General features: G+C 52.9%; 1 protein-coding gene and 3 pseudogenes across 1 annotated transcript in view; all 4 read left to right on the forward strand.

Annotated features, from left to right (window-relative positions):
- The first annotated feature begins 234 nt into the window (after positions 1-234).
- Positions 235-1800, forward strand: LOC139007611 (U4/U6 small nuclear ribonucleoprotein Prp4 pseudogene; annotated as a pseudogene).
- Positions 1801-4482: 2682 nt separating this feature from the next.
- Positions 4483-5760, forward strand: LOC139007620 (splicing factor 45 pseudogene; annotated as a pseudogene).
- On the forward strand, positions 5754-7938 carry LOC138996915 (WD repeat-containing protein 70 pseudogene; annotated as a pseudogene).
- Positions 7939-13345: 5407 nt separating this feature from the next.
- WDR1 (WD repeat domain 1) overlaps positions 13346-21121 on the forward strand; it is a 30659-nt gene continuing 22883 nt past the window's right edge. The window contains exons 1-2 of the mRNA XM_070399358.1: positions 13346-13491; positions 13932-14053. Of these exons, the coding sequence (XP_070255459.1) occupies positions 13476-13491; positions 13932-14053 (138 nt within the window). The 5' untranslated portion in view covers positions 13346-13475. The remainder of the gene's footprint in view (positions 13492-13931; positions 14054-21121) is intronic.

Consider the following 21121-nt stretch of genomic DNA (forward strand, 5'->3'; position numbering starts at 1 on the left):
TGTCTCCGTGTCATTCCTTCTTCACCAACTCCATCCACACCTTTGGAAATCCCTGGACGCGCCCACAAGCCTTTCTCCTTTCCCACTACGATTCCCAGCGTGCTCCACGCCAGCCCAGAAGCTGCCTCACTCTCGACCCACTTCTGGTTCGTGATGCAGTTCTGCTTTGCAGGGTGGATTGTCTGGGAAGCAAAGCCCAGCTGTGGCTGGGGTTTCGTGGCTCCTGAGCTCGGCATGGCTTCCACAGGAGCTTCCTCCACTGCAACCAAAACCAAGGCACCTGATGACCTAGTCGCGCCTGTTATGAAGAAACCACACATCTACTATGGAAGTTTGGAAGAGAAGGAGAGGGAGCGTCTGGACAAAGGAGAATCTGGGATTGTGGGGAAAGAAGGACTTAAAGCAGGAATTGAAGCAGGAAATATTAACATAACCTCTGGGGAAGTGTTTGAAATTGAAGAGCACATAAGTGAGCGACAGGCTGAAGTGTTAGCCGAGTTTGAGAGAAGGAAGCGAGCCGGGCAAATCAATGTTTCCACAGACGACTCAGAGGTCAAGGCTTGCCTTCGAGCCTTGAGGGAGCCTATCACACTTTTTGGAGAGGGTCCTGCTGAAAGAAGAGAAAGGTTAAGAAATATCCTCTCAGTGGTCAGTACTGATGCCTTAAAAACAACTAAAAAAGCTGATGAGAAATCTAAGAAGTCCAAAGAAGAGTATCAGCATACCTGGTACCATGAAGGACCAAACACCCTGAAGGTTGCTAGACTATGGATTGCTAATTATTCACTGCCCAGGGCAATGAAACGCTTGGAAGAGGCCCGTCTCCATGAAGAGATTCCTGAAACAACTAGGACCTCCCAGATGCAAGAGCTGCACAAATCTCTCCGGTCTTTGAATAATTTCTGCAGTCAGATTGGGGATGATCGGCCTATCTCCTACTGTCACTTTAGTCCCAATTCCAAAATGCTGGCTACAGCTTGTTGGAGTGGGCTTTGCAAGCTCTGGTCTGTTCCTGATTGCAACCTCCTTCACACTCTTCGAGGCCATAACACAAATGTAGGAGCAGTTGTATTCCATCCGAAATCCACTGTTTCCTTGGACCAAAAAGATGTCAATTTGGCTTCTTGTGCTGCTGATGGTTCTGTGAAACTTTGGAGCCTTGACAGTGATGAACCAGTGGCAGATATTAAAGGCCATACAGTACGCGTGGCCCGTGTAATGTGGCATCCATCAGGACGTTTCTTGGGTACCACCTGCTATGACCGCTCATGGCGCTTATGGGATTTGGAAGCTCAAGAGGAGATCCTGCATCAGGAAGGCCACAGCATGGGTGTGTATGACATTGCCTTCCATCAAGATGGCTCTTTGGCTGGCACTGGGGGACTGGATGCATTTGGTCGAGTTTGGGACCTGCGTACAGGACATTGTATCATGTTCCTAGAAGGGCACCTGAAGGAAATCTATGGAGTAAATTTCTCCCCCAATGGCTATCACATGGCAACCGGCAGTGGTGACAACACCTGCAAAGTATGGGACCTTCGACAGCGGCGCTGCATCTATACCATCCCTGCCCATCAGAACTTAGTGACTGGTGTCAAATTTGAGCCTCTCCACGGGAATTTCTTGCTCACTGGTGCCTATGATAACACGGCCAAGATCTGGACCCATCCAGGCTGGTCCCCACTGAAGACTTTGGCTGGCCACGAAGGCAAAGTGATGGGCCTAGACATTTCTTCTGGTGGGCAGCTTATAGCCACTTGCTCATATGACAGGACCTTCAAGCTCTGGATGGCTGAATAGGCACGACCCTAGGAAAAGAACTCCAACTTCAAGCTCTCCCTTAAGAGCCATTTGTTGTATCATGTTTGTTGCCAATTACCTCAGTAGATTGGATTCTGTGTCAGCCCCTACTCCAAGCAGACAGCCCAGTTCCTGGGTGCATGTGAACTCTTCATGCTTGAATTTTAACGAAATAATGACAGAAAACTTCCCAGATATGGGGAAGAATAAACTTACACAAGTACAGAGAGTCCCAAGCAAGATGAATCCCAAAAGACAGTGATGGAATAAGGTTAGTTACCTCCCTATGAGACTGGCCCTGTGGAGGACTGCTGTATGTACTGGTGGATGGCTATGCGTTATTGGTCGGGCGTACCTGCCTCTCCATGACCCCCGTGTGGATAACTCAATGCCGTTGAAGCCCACGTTTAGAATTCGCCTGACAGAGAGGAAATCCGCCACAGTGGAGTGCACGTATGGCCGCCAAGGGCCCCACAGCTGCCACATGCAGATTCGGAAGGACGGGTTCTCCACCAAGTGCAACCTGAGGCACCACCACAGGATACTTGGTGGGAGCCAAGAGGAATTCCCAGCCTGGCTGCGGGAAGAATTGGGGCAGACGCTGGAGCACATTTTCCAGGAGGACCGGCTGCGGTTCATCCGGATGAAGCTCATCTACCATCAGAATGACAACTGCCAGAACTACTGCTGCATCTACCTCTTAAAGATCTTTTCAAGACTAACAGATAGCCCTGGGGAAATATATCCAAATATATGTTCAAGGCTAGCATGTTCATCTTCAAGCCCTGCCAGTAACTATGTAGACAATTGTTTTTATTCATCTTTTATTTGAATACCTTGTTGCCTTCCTCATAGCACTCAGGATTGTGTCTAGCTCCATTTTTAATCCTTGAAACTTGGCTTTCTATTCCATGGTACATGCTTCAGGGCTACATGTGGCCCAGGGAGCAAGGTGGCTGGACTGCAGTCTCGGATCCCTCAAGTAAAGAGGCACATCTCACCACAAGCTGGACTTGCTGGTAGCTTGAACGTTATAGCCACACATGTAGGTTTTACCACAAACTACATGACTGACTTTGCCAAATCACAAAAAGATTATACCATCCATGTTCAGGATGCTTTCCTACACGGACTTAACTTGTTATCTTCCCAATTACACCTCGGAATCCTTGCAAATAAAACTTATTACCTTACACTTGCGTGCACAAGTTACACAAGAGACATTTAAGAAGACTTCTTTTCCTTGTCAAGACCTCCCATGTGTAAGGGGATTCCAAATAGATCACTTTTCAGCACAATCGGAACCTGAACCCACTAGCTGGTATGGAGACCCGGCTCTTGCAGCAGGTGTTAAGTTAGGAGTAGAAGTTTTCATGTCACTATACCAGGAATCCCGTGAGTTAGATTCATTAGTTGACTCAGGCCAATCACCACGTTATTTAGAGAGATTTTCTCTGAGCCATTTAGTATGTCTACCAGGACACCTAATAATGGTATCTTTCTGGCATGCAGGCAGCCTACGAAGAAGTTTGGTTAGACCGGTGTCATCCTACTTAAAGGCAGTCGCATACATACCAACATCCTCTACTACACTTTGATGGACATGCGATTTCATATTCTCATTATCAGACAAGAACCAAATATTTGACCTTGCATCAAAAATTGGAATTTTGTCTACGGCCATACCATCCTGAACATGCCCCATCTTGTCTGATCTCAGAAAAATTGGAATTTTAAGCAAGTTGTCTGGTTCACAGGTTGTTTTTGCGTTGCTGGCCTGGAATTCCAGGCTCACACAGCTATCTTAAGAGTCCTCCAGCTCTGCAGTCAGTGCGGTGGTTCTCCAGCAGGTCCGAGATCCGAGCCCCAGCCAACCCGGTCACAGGTTTCTGCAGGATTCCTTTCTGAGCACCTTGAAGATGAGCATCTGGGCCCCACCCACACTCCTGGAGCTGGCAGGAAGGAACCTCCTGGGGGACCAGGCCTCAGCCATCTCAGCTCTGGAGTACTTGCCTGCTGAGCTCTTCCCTCCGCTGTTCATTCAGGCCTACCATAGGAGAATGGGGAAGCCCCTAAAGGCTTTGGTGCACGCCTGGCCCTTCACTGTCCTCCCTCTGGGGAGCCTGATAAGGGACCATGAACAGAGGCAGCCTCAAGTGCCAGGCGGGTAGTTAATCACTTTAACTAGGAACAATCACGCTTAAGCTACATAATCTTTACTCCCTGGAATGGAGATAACAAACGCCCTAACCTTTGGAAAAGAATGAATAGGATTAAGATCAACTGATATAAATACAGATGTAGCAGGAGAAATAAACACAGAACTTGGCTGGAGATCCTGGCTAGAACCTGGCTAGAGAACCTGGCTAGACTGCTGATCAACTGAACACTGCCTCCGTGTCATTCCTTCTTCGCCGACTCCGTCCACACCTTTGGGAACCCCTGGACCTGCTGGGGTTGGACCCCAACAATTGGTGCCCAATGTGGGGCACGGACCCACGACCCTGAGATTAAGAGTCTCATACTATACTCGGTGTAGGGGTTTGTGCCAGCTGCAGTCCCGGCCATCACGGGCTGACGCCGAGTGTGCTCAGCCTGCCCTCATCGCGGCACCTGGGCCTTGGTGCGCTGCTGCGGCCCAGGGGGAGGGTGGGCCTGGCAGACCGGTATTCAACTGAAAAGATGTCACTGTATGATGACCTGGGAGTGGAGACCAGTGACTTGAAAACAGAAGGCTGGTCCAAAAACTTCAAACTTCTACAGTCTCACCTTCAGGTGAAGAAGGCAGCTCTCACTCAAGCACAGAGCCAGAGAACAAAACAAAGTACAGTCCTTGCCCCAGTAATCGACCTAAAGCGAGGTGGCTCTTCAGATGACCGGCAGATTGTGGACACCCCGCCTCATGTAGCAGCTGGCCTAAAGGATCCCGTACCCAGTGGATTTTCTGCAGGAGAAGTTTTGATTCCCTTAGCTGATGAATATGATCCTATGTTTCCTAATGATTATGAGAAAGTAGTGAAGCGCCAAAGAGAAGAACGGCAGAGACAGCGGGAGCTGGAAAGACAAAAAGAAATAGAAGAGAGAGAAAAGAGGCGTAAAGACAGACATGAAGCCAGTGGGTTTTCAAGGAGACCAGATCCAGATTCTGATGAAGATGAAGATTATGAGCGAGAAAGGAGAAAAAGAAGTATGGGCGGAGCTGCCATCGCACCACCCACTTCTCTTGTAGAGAAAGACAAAGAGTTACCCCGAGAATTTCCTTATGAAGAGGATTCAAGACCTCGCTCACAGTCTTCTAAAGCTGCCATTCCTCCTCCTGTGTATGAGGAACAGGACAGACCCAGATCTCCAACGGGCCCTGGCAACTCCTTCCTCGCCAACATGGGTGGCACAGTAGCACATAAAATCATGCAGAAGTACGGATTTCGGGAAGGCCAAGGTCTTGGTAAACATGAGCAAGGGCTGAGCACGGCGTTGTCAGTGGAGAAGACGAGCAAGCGAGGAGGCAAGATCATTGTGGGCGAAGTCACAGAGAAAGATGCAACCAAGAAGTCAGGTTCAAATCCATTAACTGAAATACTTAAATGTCCTACTAAAGTGGTCCTACTAAGGAACATGGTTGGTACAGGAGAGGTAGATGAAGACTTGGAAGTTGAAACCAAGGAAGAGTGTGAAAAATATGGCAAAGTTGGAAAATGTGTGATATTTGAAATTCCTGGTGCCCCTGATGATGAAGCAGTACGAATATTTTTAGAATTTGAGAGGGTTGAATCAGCAATTAAAGCCGTCATTGATCTGAATGGGAGGTATTTTGGTGGACGGGTGGTGAAAGCATGTTTTTACAATTTGGATAAATTCACGGTGTTGGATTTGGCGGAACAAGTTTGATTTTAAGAACTAGAGCACAGGCTACAAGCTGCAAGCAGAGAAGAAAAAGGCGACAGCCAGTCTGCATGGCTGTTGGGTCCTTGAGACTCTTGGAAGGACTATATGTTGATTAATCCCTTTATTTTGTGGAAATATAGTATAAAAATCCTTTAAAAAAAAATAAAAAGAGTCTCATGCTCTACCGTTGAAAGCTGTTTACTACTTGGAATCAGGGAAGTGCCACCGGGCTTTGTGGGCTGCCCCTGGCGGCGATACAGCGCCCGGGGCCCAGCGAAGGCGCTGAGATGTTGGGAGTGGACCCGCAGCTGGCGGTCACCATGGGCTGCAGGGGGCTCAGGGGAAAAAAGCTCATACATTTGATTTGGAAGCAATGTTTGAAGATTCAAAGAACAGCTGTGGAAAGAAGTCGGAAAACACTGGAGGCAAGAGAAAAAGAGGAAGAAATGAACAGAGAGAAAGAATTAAGAAGGCAAAATGAAGATATTGAACCTACATCTTCAGGCTCAAATGTGGTCAGAGATTGCTCTCAATCATCTTCCAGTGATACGAGCAGTAGTGGAAGTGAAGAGAGTTCTGATTCCTCTGATGAGTTGATTGGCCCTCCTTTACCCCCTACCATGGCAGAAGAACCTGTTGATCATATGGAGCAAGCTATTGGTCGTTTACCTCCACCTCTTCACGAGAAAGAGGTAGATGGTGATGATGATGATGGTGGTGGTGGTGTGGTGATTCAGAAGAGGAGGAAAATCCTGTTCAAAAGATCCCTGATTCTCATGAAATAACGCTGAAGCATGTCACGAAAACAGTTTCTGCTTTGGGTCTGGACCCCTCAGGTGCCCGCTTGGTGAGAGGAGGATATGACTATGATGTTAAGTTTTGGGATGTTACTGGAATGGACGCTTCTTTTAAGGCATTTTGATCCCTTCAACCCTGTGAATGCCATCAGATCAAGTCATTGCACTATAGTAACACAGGAGACATGATTCTTGTTGTATCCGGAAGCTCTCAAGCCAAAGTGATTGACAGAGATGGTTTTGAAGTAATGGAATGTATAAAAGGAGACCAGTATATTGTGGACATGGCCAACACCATGTCCACAAGGGTCACACAGCAATGCTTCATACTGGCTCATGGCATCCCAAAATAAAGGGAGAATTTATGACTTGCTCAAATGATGCGACTGTAAGGACATGGGAAGTTGAAAATCCAAAGAAACAAAAAAGTGTGTTTAAACCACGGACGATGCAGGGTAAAAAAGTGATTCCCGCCACGTGCACATACAGTAGAGATGGAAGCCTCATAGCAGCTGCCTGCCAGAACGAAGCATACAGATCTGGGACCGGAACCTGACGGTTCGTCCTAAATTCCACTACAAACAGGCTCATGACCCGGGTACAGACACTTCTTGCGTGGCTTTTTCCTATGATGGTACTGTCCTTGCCTCTCGCGGAGGTGATGACACATCAAAATTATGGGACATCCGACAGTTTAATAAGCCACTTTTTTCAGCCTCGGGTCTTCCCACCATGTTTCCAATGACTGACTGCTGTTTCAGTCCAGATGATAAACTCAGTAACCGGCACATCTGTTCAAAGGGGATGTGGCAGCGGCAAACTCGTTTTCTTTGAGCTCAGAACTTTCCAGAGGGTGTATGAAATAAACATCACGGGTGCGAGTGTGGTCCGCTGCCTGTGGCATCCAAAGCTGAACCAGATCATGGTGGGAACTGGAAACGGGCTGGCGAAAGTCTATTATGATCCCAACAAGAGTCAGAGGGGAGCAAAATTATGTGTGGTCAAAACCCAGCGGAAGGCGAAGCAAGCCGAGACTCTGACCCAGGACTACATCATCACCCCTCACGCCTTGCCCATGTTCCGTGAGCCCCGCCAGCGGAGCACCAGGAAGCAGCTGGAGAAGGACAGACTGGACCCCCTGAAGTCGCACAAGCCCGAGCCTCCTGTGGCGGGCCCAGGTCGTGGCGGCCGGGTGGGAACCCACGGCGGCACCCTGTCCTCATACATCGTGAAGAACATTGCTTTAGGTAAGACCGACGACAGCAATCCACGGGAGGCCATCCTGCGCCACGCCAAGGCCGCGGAGGACAACCCCTACTGGGTTTCTCAAGCCTATTCCAAGACTCAGCCCAAAGCCATGTTTGCACAGGTTGAATCTGATGATGAGGAAGCAAAGAATGAGCCAGAATGGAAAAAACAAAATCTGAAGAATCTCATACGAGAGCTGTTCGCATGAGGGGGAGCATATTGAACAGGTGTTTTTTTTAATGCAATGAAAAATACATATAAAAAAAAGAAAGCCAAAGAACAAGAAGCCCCATCACCTGTCCTCGGCCACCACCTGTGCTTAGTTAAGATGAGCTCGGACTGGAGGAAGGTGGCCTTAACCCGATACAGTTGTGTCTTTATAACAAGGGGGGTTGGCTTAGACCAGCCGTGGGCAAACTACGGCCCGCGGGCCGGATCCGGCCCGTTTGAAATGAATAAAACTAAAAAAAAAAAAAAGACCGTACCCTTTTATGTAATGATGTTTACTTTGAATTTATATTAGTTCACACAAACACTCCATCCATGCTTTTGTTCCGGCCCTCCGGTCCAGTTTAAGAACCCATGGTGGCCCTCGAGTCAAAAAGTTTGCCCACCCCTGGGTTAGACACTCAGGGTCTCAGGCAGCAGGGAGAGGCAGGCGTATGTGTCCATTTCACAGTTCATGGGAGGTGTGTTTTTTTTAACAATGAAAGTTTTAATTTTTTAAATTCAGTGAGGTAACTGGCTAACAACAAAGTCTAGTTTCCTTCTCTTACCATACATTTGACCCCCTTTACCCAACCACCCTCTCCCTTCTACTCCCTTCCCCTCTGGTACCCACCATTTTGCTGTATTTAGGAATCTGTTTTGTTCATTTGTTATTTGCAACAACATGGGTGGGTCCGGAGCTGTTATGCTAAACGGAATAAATCAGGTGGAAAAGGACAAAAACCGCCTAATTTCACTCACTGGAGCTCTTTGTGCAAAATGAAAAGAGGGGCAGAGGGTGGCAGTGACTGGGCCAGACCCTTGCCGCTCGGTGGGGAAAGGCGGGGACGGGGGCAGCACCGAACACGGGCAGAGGGCCAAGTCTCTGAGGCCAAGTTTGCAGGTGACAGCAGTTAACTCTTACCCGGACCTGAGGGGGATCAGATAGCGCAGACTTAGCTGATGATGACTGGATGGTTTAAACCAACAGATCAGAAACTTAAGGATGTGTTTCCCTGGAACTGTTCAAACCAGCCCGAGGCTATGCAGTGGTAGCGTTCTCCTCCTGGAGGTCCAGCCCCTGGAGACAACCTCGAGTGGGAACGGAACTCAGGCGCAGGGTCTACAGCTTGCAGGGAGCTGGAGACCCTCACAGCACTGGTTACACCTGCCGCACAGTCTCCTCTTTACAAAGCACAGCGCCCCCTCGTGGGACCTTGTTAAATACCATGTGTTTCCAATTGAGCAGCCCAAGGAGCCCAGGGTTGGAGATAGCTCACTTGTTCTCACATTGGAAGAATTTACACATCAGAGGTTAATGCTTTTGTATAGGTTTACTTTTTATACTTTTATTGATTTCAGAGGAAGGGAGAGGGAGAGATAAAAACATCAATGAGAGAACCATTGATTGCTTGCTTCCTGCATGCCCCAAACTGGGGATCAAGCCCCCAACCCAGGCATATGCCTTGACTGGGAATCTGAATCGTGACCTCCCGGTTCATAGGTCAACGCTCAACCATGGAGCCACGTCAGCTGGGCTCTTTGTATAGGTTTATATAGTCAGGCCAGGGTTTTGTTTTAATCCTCTGACAACAGCATGGAGGACAAAAGCAATAGAGAGCTCTTGGGGTAATAGCCCAGTCCTAAATAGTCTGTCTCCCTTCTAGTAGGAAAGCAAAAAGCCCCACCCCAGCTTTTCAGGATCAGCAGGCGGTACCTTGCAGCTAAGTTAGCCCCATGCAACTTCACACCACCCCCCTCCATAGCTGAGTGGACTAGGAGTGGAACCTTGATCCAACCTGGGACAGTTTCTGGGAGAGGAAGTGAGGGGGCACTCCTGGTGAAAGCTGGAGGAGATGGATGTGAGGTGGGTGTAAGGAAGTAGAGGTGGAGGGGATCTATTCCAGGGACACTCTGCAGGTGGTCCTTGAGTGTGGCTTATCTAAGCTTGTTTACAAACTCCAGGGAAGGACCCAGGAGAGAGAGGAAGATTCCTAGAGGGGGAAGGGCCCTGTCCCTCCAGGACATGGACTAGTTCAGACGGGAGCTGCCCGAGGGAGCAGCTCACCCGCCATGGCCATGCTTCCTGCTGCTCCTGGCACAGCCCTTTACCGACACTCTTAAACCAACAGGAAGGAGGAAGTCAAACCAACAGGAAGCCTGGACATGAAAACGTGAGGGTTGCAAGTGAGCAAGTAGGTTTAAGTTCAGAACTCCTGTCCCATCCCTCCTTTCTCTCTGTTCCTCCCCGGAGCTTCTGGGAGCAGGAGCCGCACAGGCCTCCTGTATGTTCACCTTTAAGGAAGGGGAAACAGGGCTGAGGCTAAGCATGCTCAGGGCGAGGTGGATCCCCATAGAGCCACGTCCCCAGCCCTCATCTCACTGCAAAGCATCAGCAGAATTGACCAGAACCCATCTCCCTCTGCAAGGGGAGGCTGTAAGGCCTCTTACACACCTAAAACCAGTTCTAAGGGTTCGACCAAGTTATCCAGTCTGCAACCCCTTTATCCAAAGCCAGCCTCCGACTTCAAGGAACATCTGTTTGAGCTGTTGCCTGAACAGTACGTTTGTACGCTAATTTACGCTTTGGAATTTAATGCAAATTCAGGTGTTGCTCTTATTGGTCATTCCCTCTGTAACATGTTTCAGCAAATTCATTCAGCTCACTTGGTGGGCCCTTAGCTAAGTGTTGAAAAACATGCGGTCCCTGTTCCCATTACTGTTTCCCAGGTGGTGGACAAGGAGGCTGATCAATCCAGCAGGCATGGGAGTGAATGTGGAACAAATACTACTTGAGAACTGAATTGAAGAGACTGGCTTTCAACACTCCCATCAAGATGCCAGGGAGGCAGCTGGTTATAGAAGTGTACAGGTTTACACAGGCAGGTCAGGGTTTTGTTTTAACAAAAGCATGGAGGGCAAAGGACGTAGAGAAGTGCCTGTGCTGACATGTAGAGCAGTGAATCGCTGGGATAGAGACCTTTCAGGGTCCACATGGAAGTCTGAGGGCACCCTCTGTTAGGGATCTACCAGGCATGTATCTAAAATGCAAAGTGCCCCCTCGGGAATTCGACCAGGAGACCAAGTTCAATTGCTCACACTGAAATGCACTGACGACCAGGGGGCAGCGTGGAATGATGGCCCCCGGCAGCCCTGATCACCAGCCAGGCCTAGGGGCCCTACCTGTGTAGAATTTTTTGCACTGGGCCTCTAGTTCTCTTATAACGAAGGTGCGTGTGGGGAGCAGGAAAACCCGAGGAAAAAAGTGCTGGAACCACAGCCAGGCACAGCTGACGCCAGCCAATTGAGCCCTTACAGCTGAGAGATCACCGGCAGAGGAACCAGGGGAATGACCCCCAGCCCTTTTCTTTCAACCCCGTCAGCTGCCTGCCAATCATGTTGTTTGTAGCAGTACTTTTGATTTTTATTGCCTTCTTCATCCCCATCCTACCCCAAACTTCTTAAGCCTCCAGACCAACATATAACTTACATAGAGCCTAGCATGCGCCCAGAGGGTTGGTTTAGAGTCTCATTTTGAATAGCGTTAAGTCCAACAAGACTTTGCACACCTGCATACGGGTTACCAGCTTGCAAGAGCTGGGGGTTGGTGCCTCAGTTTTACATTCCAGTCCATCACATGAATGCTCTAGGGATGAACCTCAGTTGTCACACCTGCTCTTAGCCCCAGTCCCATTAAGGCCTGATCATTAAAACCCTGTTTCTCAGAACAGCCACAGCCCCACTTGTTTTGCATTTCTGCTTTAGAAATCACACCGCTTTGCACAAAGTCAACATTTCTAGGGTCTTTTTTCAGTTCACAGAACTGCCTTCACATCCATTGCTTTTTGATTGAAGGTTGCATTTGGGGTGCTGGGTCATCCGTGGGAGCATCTACCATGTGCCAGGAATAGACATACTCCAGACAGAAGTCAGGGAAGGGAGTATCAGAAGTGTTTGTAAGGGCTGGAAGGTTGCAATTTAAAAATAAGGTAGTCAGGGTAGGTGGCGTGCATCAAGAAACTTGACACTTAAGCGTAAGTACTTTTGGCCAAGTAATTCCAGGTGGAGAGCAAATATCAGAGGCCCTGGAGCGCCAAGGTCACCTTGCAGGAGAAAAGCGGGCAGGGAAGGTACAGCTGAGGGTAGAGGGCTGGTGTAGATGAGAATCCCCGAGGCCTTCCAAAGGGCCCAGGTAGGCCATCTCAAGGACTTTTAAGCTTTTGAGGTTTGGGAGTTCCTGTAGTTTTTAAACTAATAGTGAGATTTGATTTTCAATCTAACACACACCCAGGCTGCAATCTGGAAAACAGACTGAGATTGGAGGGGGGAGAGATGGGGGCAGGAGCACAAGCCAAGAAATCAAATTGGACACACCTGCAGTAAATAACCCAGTAACAGCCAAGGGGAGGCCAGGAATGATGAACCTGGATACATTTTGAAACGGAATTTCCCGGTAGTTTAGAAAGTCAAGGATGTAAGCCCAAGCTAGAAAACAGTGAAGTAGAGAGAGAGGTACTTTGTATGCTCTCACGTTTACCCTGTCCCCCACCTCCGAGAGACAGGACCCCCTCACACACCCAAAGGTGAGGCTCCAAGTAACAGGCCTCAGAGCCCTTCATTTCCCCTATGAGCCACTGTCTGGATCTTACAAGATGAAATCCCCCTTTTCCTTCCGCTTTCTCGACGAGGACATGAACCCTGGGTTTCTTAGAACCTACACCCCTCCCCCCAGCCCCCGCCTCTTGCTTTTCTTGGCTTTCTTCGCTTTCTAAAATAAACTTTTGAGAAAGCTCGGGCCCAGCAAAGCACACCCCTAAAGTTCCTCCTGCCAGCAGCCCTTTCCGAGGGAGGGCGACTCCCACTGACTCATACTGTTTTTTTTAAGAAAAGAGAAAGAAAGAAGGCACTATGTTTGCAAAACCCCCAGCGGGCGCCTCGCAGCTTCTGCAAACACAGGGTGCCCACAGGGCCGGAAGCTAACGGCTTGGAGGCGCCAGAGACACAGACACGAGAAAGACTTCCCCAGCCCCCCAAGGCCACACGCTGGTGCTTCCGGTGCCCCCAAAGCTTCCGCACAGAACATCCTTCCTTCGCCCCGCAGCAGCATAGCCCCAGCCCTCCCGCGCCCGGAGAAATTCGGACGCAGAAGGATGCCCGCGCCGCTTTTTCAAGGGGCCGCTGGTGACGTCCTTCCGGGGGCGGGGCGTCAGGGCGGGGCCGGCGGGGGGAGGGGCGGGCCGTCCGCGCATGCGCCCGGGGCCGCCGCGCCGAGCCGAGCGCTTGACTATATATGGTCAAAGCTGGGGGCGAGCCGCGCGCGGGGCCGCGCTTCCGGGTTCGGCGCGTCCGCGGCGGCAGCGCGCAGGGCAGGGCGCGAGCGGACCTTGGAGCCGCGGCCTCGGACCGCCCCCTCCGCGTCCGGCACGCCCGGCGCCGCCTTTCGGTCCTTTCCCCGGCGCGGCCTCGGCCAGGTCTGATTCACGGCGCGGGCGGTCCCCGAGGGTCTGGCGAGCGCGGCGCGGTAACAAGTGGGCGAGGATGCCGTACGAGATCAGTAAGTGCCGGGCCCGGGGCCCCCGGGGGGCGCCCGCGCTGCCGGCCCCCTCGGCCCTCGGCCCTCGCGGGGCGTGGGCGGCTCGGCGGGGGTCCACGGGCGCGGGGGAGGGACGCGGGGCAGGCCCACGAGCGCCCCGCCAACCTCGGGGGCGACCCCGGAACCCCCAAAGTTGGAGGTGCGGGCCGGGCCCATGGAGCCCCCGCGCCCCCGCAAGGGGCGGGCGGGGATCGTGGACCAGGAAGTCGCACGGCCCCCCGCGCTCCTTCCAAGTGGCGGCCGGCCCTCCGGGTGGAGGCAACAGGTGACCGGCTGGGACCGGCCCTGAGACCCCGCTCGTCTCCCCTCCCCTCCCCTCCTCTCCCCTCCGTCCTCGGCCCCGGGCCGGGGACCCGGGCGGGGCGCCCCTAACGTGCGCCGCTGCGCTTGTGTCTCCGCAGAGAAGGTGTTCGCCAGCCTCCCCCAGGTGGAGAGGGGCGTCTCCAAAATCCTCGGCGGCGACCCCAAGGGCAATAATTTTCTTTACACCAATGGCAAGTGCGTCATCATAAGGAACATCGATGTGAGTAGCCCCCCGCCCCCTCCAGGCCCCCCGGCCAGTCCCCAGGCAGCACAGCTCCTGGGTGAATTCCCCGCCCCTTCCCCGGTTCCTCTCCGGCGGTGGCCTGGGAGGAGGACGCCACGCCCCCTCGGCTCTGGGACCACACCTCAGAGCCCAGGAGGACTGTTTCAAGTCTAGCCAAGCCGGGTTCTCTCTTCTTGAGGCTCAGATTAGTTCAGTCCTAAGCATAAGGGCTCTGGACTTGGGGGATCACAGGCCGATCCCTGCTCCTTGACCTTGGGGGGCGGGGGGGTTGCTGACTCAGGCCTCCCTGAGCCCCAGTTTCCTCATCTGCAAAATGGAGATGAGGAGGTGAGGCTCCCCCCACTTCCCCTGGCTGCCCTGCCTGCTGAATGAGACGAGGCCTCCCCGCAGCCCAGCCTGCCTGGCACACACCCAGCACTGGGTAAATGGCACTGAGGTTTAATCACTATTAACACCCAGGGTCTCCCCGTGTCCCTGAGCCGGGCACCTGCACTCCAGCCTCACCTTCCCCCTGCGGGATCTGAGCCCCAGGGCAAAATCAGATGCCCGTTAATGCCCATGAGTCAGGGGCACAGGCTGGCATCCTGCCCCCAGGCTGAGAATGCTTCCAGAGCCAATTCCCAGGGAAGTCCTTGCACATTCCGGCTGCTCCTCTGTGATGATTGAAATGACCAGGATTGCACGCTGAAATGCTGCTTCTCCCTGATTCCGGGGGCGGCAGGAGGGGGAGGGGGGCGACAGAATGGGGGAGGGATGCTGGAGGTGCCAGTAGGACCATTGGGGGGGGGGGGGGGTGGTGGCGGGGGTTCTCCTGAGCTGGGCTTGGGCTTTTTGCACAGTTTGCAGGTGGGTGGTTTTGCTTGGCGATGCTCCCCAGGGTGTCAGTTTAAATTCACACAGATCGTTGGGAGCCATTACGCTCTGTGGGTTGGGATGGTCACTGGTCAGATGTGCTTACCTTCAGGAATCTCACGACCCACTGAGGGAATGAGGGGCCCTGGGCCTCGGCTTCCTCATCTGTAAGAGGAGAGGCCTCCCTTGGGTCAGAGGTGCTGCTGGCTCTGCCCCCACCTCTGGTGGAGCCAGTCGCTGCTGTTGCTCTGCTGCAAAATGGAGCTCCGCTTGGCGGTGTCTGCCCAGGGTTGCTGGGCACCTCGAGCGAGGGGGTGGGTGGTTGTGAATGTGCTTTGAAGGCGCTAACAGCTACTGTGCTAGTCACACGCATTCCTAGAAAGCTGATCTGGTCTCGCTCAGACCGAGGGGAAACATTGCCAAGGCTTAGATCGTACTGATCCAGAGGTCTCCAGAGTGAGGGCCTGACATTTTGAGGAAAGTTGAGGTGGCCCCAAGTAGATAGATACTCACTTGTAGTTTGGCAAACAGACAAAAGCATCTCAAGGGTGCAGACCGTGCACCCCATGGACTTGCCCCTGACAAGGCAGGCGCGTCATGGCCGTTTGTATTCACTCCAGATGCAGACCTCACATGAAGTGTAGCTACTGTGTCTGGTACCAGGAACAATTCTTACACTGCAGCATCTCCTCCAACCCCACCATGGGCCCATGGCTCTGAGGGGGTGTCAGGCTCAGGAAGGTGAAGGAGCTGGTTCCAATGGACAAGCTGGTTAAGGCATGAACAAGCCACGGAGGCGTCCCCTGCCCTGGGAAACCCAGGCTCTTCCTTCTGAGGTCTTTTTACGCTACATCCTCTCTTTTGAGGATGCATTTGCTTTCACTTCCCATCTGTTTGTAAGCTTCTGCAGGACCAGGGCAGCACGGGTACTGCTGCTGTGGCCGTCCCTGTTCTGGGTGTGAATGGGGCGCATGGGCCCTTGTTTGATTGGTGGGCCTCGGTTGTCCAGTAAAGGTGGGGCGATGTTTATTAGGTCAGAATGCTCCTGTGAAAAAGACAAGTCCTCATCCACCTGCACGGCCCAGGAGGGAAGGCGGTGGTTAGAGTACAAGCTCGGAGTAGAGAAGAGATGGGAGAGAAGGTGTGGACCAGACCATGGAAGTCTGATTGGCATCTCACCCGTAACGCCTGAAACCATATTAGGGTTTCCCATGTGTCCCTCCCCCCAAAGAGCAATGCAGTTCTCCAGCCCTTCAGGCCTCAGGCCTCAAACCTTGCACTTGACTCCCCCCTTCCCTTCCACACCCTATTTAATTCCTCTCAGAACCCTATGGTTGCTATTGAGAGGAACTTCAGAATCTGACAAGTTTCAGTACTTCCTCAGCTGCCACCCTCATCCAGGCCACCATCTTCTCTCCTGGAGTACAGAAACAGCCAGCCAGCCTGGGTCCCTGCCAGCCCCTGGCTCCTCAGGGCTGCTCTCAGCACCGCACTGGACTGGCTACCTTAGAGCAAGTTGTTCCTGTGCTCTCCCCCCTATGGCTGAGAGGTGGGATGATGAGGCGGGATGATGAGGCCGTCACACTCTGCTCCAGGCAAAGGCCCTCAGAGCCTGTCCTCTGCTCACAGTCTTGCAGGGAGAACCAACTTTCAGGAATTTGAGTTCGGACTGACAAGGAAGAAGCAGAGGCACTGTGGGCTACTCAGCACAGGAGGCTCCGAGCGCCTGTGGGCTCAGAAAGACACCTGGAGGATCAGTGGTGCCAGTCAGGTGGAGTGGGGTGGTGAGAGGGTCCCGCAGTTTCGGGGCCTGGAGAGACCGTTTGGCTGGAGCACTGGGTGTGAGGGGAGCGTGCAGGACAGGTGTGCAGGGCTCTGGTGGTGGATGTCAAGCAGCCCTACCGAGCCTGCCTATGGTCCAGAGGGTACAGAATGTTCTGCAGTAGACGATTATCCTGTGTCTGAGATTTGAGGCTGGGTGACCAATGAGGAGGCTGCTCCCAGATTAAGGCATCTCTCAGCAAGTGCTCGTCAGCTGGTGCAGCCAGCCCTTGCTTCCTGATGGTTCCCACACACATTCAGCCCCCTACTTGCTAAGCCCTGCCCACGGCCACAGTGCCCAAGATTGAAATCAGTGGTTCTCAGGCAGTTTTGCCCCCACCCCCCTCCTGGATATTTGGCAATGTCTGAGGGCATTTTTGTGCTACTGGTATTTAGTGGGTAGAGTCAAGGGATGTTGCCTAACATCCTATAATGCACAGGACTGCCCTACAACAAAGACTAATCTGGCCCAAAGGTCAGCAGTGGCCATTGAAGAACCGTGATAAAGAACATTCAAATGCACTAGGTTAAGCACTTGGAAAGAACAGCGTCCATACTGATTTGGGAACAAGAGGGAAGAACCATCTGTGCCCCAGCAGCAAGGCAGTCTTCTGGAGCAAGGGCATATTTGAGTTGGGTTTTGGAGGATGAGAAAGAGTTCTCCAGGAAGAAGATTGAGACAGCAGAGATGGGGAGAAATTAGACGGGATTACATTTACACTGAGGTTGGAAGAAGTTTGACTGCATCCTCTTAGCACCATTATGGACTCCTTCCTGCAGATTGGTTTTGTACATTTCTTACTCTGCTGATGGATGTGTGGAGAGATACATCAAAGCCTTTCTTTGAGATAAAAAGAAAGGTTGCAGCCTCACACTTGAGGCCAGTGGAGAGCTGGTCATATTTCTGGCTGTGTTGTGGAAGTTCACTCTTCCTGGGAATGGTTGGAGATGCTCACTCAAATGCCCATCCAGTCCCAGCCTTAGAAAAATGCCCTTCCCTACCACCCAGCTGCCTCCACCCCCTTCCCCATGCAGGGCCTTACTTCGGATGGCGTGCGTGAAGTGCAAAGGGCCCTTTTTACTCTCAATGGTAGAGTCTCCCCAGCTTCGTGGTGGTGCAGCCATTAGAAAGACCTGGATTTCAAGCTTTGGTTACCTGGCTTGTGGCTTCTTACTTCCACTTTCCAGAGCCTCACCCAGAAAAGGGGCATCCCTCTGCCATAGACTGGATGTGAATGTCGCGTGCACTCTAGGCCTGTCCGGTTCTGCGCGAGCACTGGCTGATTGCAGTCCAGCACACAGCCCCAAGCACCACCTCTGGCATCGAGCTGGATTTTGATGGGCACATTTTGTGCCCGGCAGTGGCCAAGCACTTATAGCAGTTTCCATATCAGTAAGAATCATCTATACTAATAAAAGGGTAATATGCTAATTAGACCGGGAGACCTTCCAGACATCCTTCCGGACAAAGCCACGGTGGCGGGACCGAAACAGAGGCACTTAGGGACAGAGGCACTTAGGGTGATCAGGCTGGCAGGGGTGGGGGGAGGAGTTGCAGGTGATCAGGCCAGAAGTGGGGGCAGTTGGGGCAATCAGCCCGGCAGGTGAGCGGTTAGGAGCCAGCAGTCACAGATTGCGAGAGGGATGTCCAACTGCCGGTTTAGGCCCGACAGGGATTGGGCCTAAATCTGCAGTTGGACATCCCCCAAAGGGTCCCAAATTGGAGAGGGTGCAGGCTGGGCTGAGGAACACCCCCTCTCCCAACCCCTCACCTCACCCCCGTGCATGAATTTTGTGCACTGGGCCACTAGTCTATAATAATAAAAGCATAATATACTAATTAGACCAGACAGCCAGACAACCTTCCGGACAAAGCTGGGGCTGCAAGAGCAAAGCCCCTCGCACGTATTTCGTGCATCGGGCCTCTAGTGTTGTTATACCATTAGTGTGAAATTTAACTGAGCTAGTTCACAAGCATCTCTGGAAGGTTGCCTGGGCTGTGATGGTGCATGGTCTGCCTTCGTCTTCACAACCCCCTATTGGGTGACTCTACTGTCTTAGAGACAGGGCACTGAGGCCCAGGAGGTGTTGGGATTTGAACCAGAGCAGCCACTCCCAGTTTTCCGTCCTGACTCACAAGGCCCAGGGCAGGCAGAGGGATGGGAAGACAGGTAAGGAGGTGGCAGTCTTGTGTCCAGTGGGCTGCTGCCATGCCCAGGGTCATGCCTGAGGCTTGGTTTGCTTCATTGGGAGGCAGGAAGGAGAAGGCTTTCAGGGGTGGGAGGGCAGTGCTCACCAGGTCCCAGCGCCAGCCCAGACTTGATCCGGGAGGGTAGGAATGCATTCTTGTTGTCCTTTGAGGTCTCGTGGTAGGGGCTTAGCCTCTGGGTTCAGGCCTACGGTTCTGGAAGCACAGGTTTGTGTGTAGCTGCTTTGGAGCTGGGTATTGGGCAGTAATTTGAACTTGGCCTTAGTCACCCATGGACAGAGGGCCCTGCAGATTATTAACTTGCAGGTCCAGCTACTGGAAACTGCTCTCAGGAGCTGGGAGTGTTTAGAGAGCCAGGACTCTGGGAACTCAGCCTCCTGGACTCATGCTCACCTTGCCTGGCCAGAGTGTGGAGGGCGCCCAGGCTTTCTCTAGCTGCTCCAGGGGACCTTCAGCTGCAGAAGCTCAGACACCCCTTGTGAGCTGTGCCGTGTCAGACCCCTTCAGCAGTGGGTGGTCCATCGGCCTTCCCCACCTCTGACAGCCCATCTGGTTCACTGGCCAGGAGCTGAGGGAAAGGCTGCCATGCCCCGTGACTGGGCTGTTACCCAGTCTTACCTGTAAAATGCTGTGGTGACCTCTGTCCCCTAGCTCAGCACCAAGAGGGAAATGTGAAAGGGGTGCAGGGGTGGTCAGGATGCAGCATAGCCACTCTCCTGGGACGGGGCAGGGCAGAGTTTGCGTGGTGTGCTGCTCCCAGGAAGACCCCCTGCTCAGGTTCAAGGCAGGGACAGGCTCTGAGGTAAGAACCTGAACTGCCCTCGGACCACGTGGTGGGAGCACCCTCATCTTGTTGGTGAGATGGGGTGGACCAGGGGTGGCCGTGGTCCTGTGTCTCATCGCATTTGTGACTGCTCTCGCAGGCTTCAGCATCGTGGCTCTAGTCAGAGATTTCGGGAAGTGGCTGAGCGTCAGGCAGGCCCTGAGCTGTGCCCTGAGTTCAGGGGGAAACCTGTGGGATGTGGATGGGGTGTGGGGCCAGGGCGGCTCCTGTGCCAGCCCTGAGGTGGGCCCTGGGCTGGAAGGGGTCTCAGGGGTCTGAGAAGAGTGGAGGCTATGGGCTCAGGTCCTGCAGCCCCTGAAGGAGGGATTCTAAGGAGAGAATGAGGTGATCGGAGTTGGGACCCAGAGACCATGGTGGATTGATGCAAGGAAAGATCGGTTTAAAATATATTTTCATGGTTCCAGGGGGAATGGGAAGAAATAGACAGAATCTGGGTCGGGTACAAAGAGGAGGTGGGCTTGGGAGCTGTTAGAAGACTGGGCAGGGCTGGGGTAGCAGGCAAGGCAACAGGTTCTAGTGGCTCTGTCAGCCTCTGCCCACATCCACGTGGCACCCGCAGGGCCTCTAGTGCCAGGGCTTCTGACTGCGAGAGCACAGGAAGGAAGTCCCAGAGGAGAGTGCCCAGCCTCCGCGCCCCTGGTGGACACTGGAGCCCTGTTCTGGAGGTCTCCTGAGGATGGGGGAGGGAGCCTGCCCCAGTGGAGTGCTCCAGCTGCTCCCACACTCGGCTTCCCTCCCCTCCCCACCCCCCCCCACTCATTTTCTGTGGTTCAGATCTCGTCCTCAAATCATTACTCATCCCAAATCCTGCTTTTGTTCCTCCAGACAGCAGGAGATGAGGGGGCGTGGGAGGGAGGCTGCCCCTGGAGGTGTGAGTGGGCACTGCTGGTGTGGAATGAGCCTGACCTGTGGCAGGACATGCTGAGGACAGGGATGGTGTCATTTCTGCCTCCAGTGGCCAGCTTCCCTGTTGCAGAGCAGTGGCCGCTGACTCAGGCAGTCATATTCAGCCTGGTGACGCCTGCTGTCCCCCTCCCCACCCCCACTGGCCCCGTGTTATTTGGGAGAGTGATGTCTCGTCCAGTGGCTGGTCCAGCTCAGGATTGCGGTGCTGAGCCTGCCCGGGACAACCTTGGGAGTTTCACACGCCCTGTGCTCTGCCCTGTGCTCACAGACGCCCTGCCCATTTAGGGGAAGGAATTCTTAGGACAGAGCCTCCTCCCAGGGGCGTTCCTCCCTCCCCAGAGGCCTCTGCAGAGCCCACCCTTTTAAAGGTAGTGCAGGGTGGTGACCAGGTCTCCAGGCTGTGGGTGCCGGC

The sequence above is a fragment of the Myotis yumanensis genome, unplaced genomic scaffold (assembly GCF_028538775.1).
Source record: "Myotis yumanensis isolate MYYU_CA2020_CCGP unplaced genomic scaffold, mMyoYum1.0.hap1 SCAF_1, whole genome shotgun sequence".
Lineage (NCBI taxonomy): Eukaryota > Metazoa > Chordata > Mammalia > Chiroptera > Vespertilionidae > Myotis > Myotis yumanensis.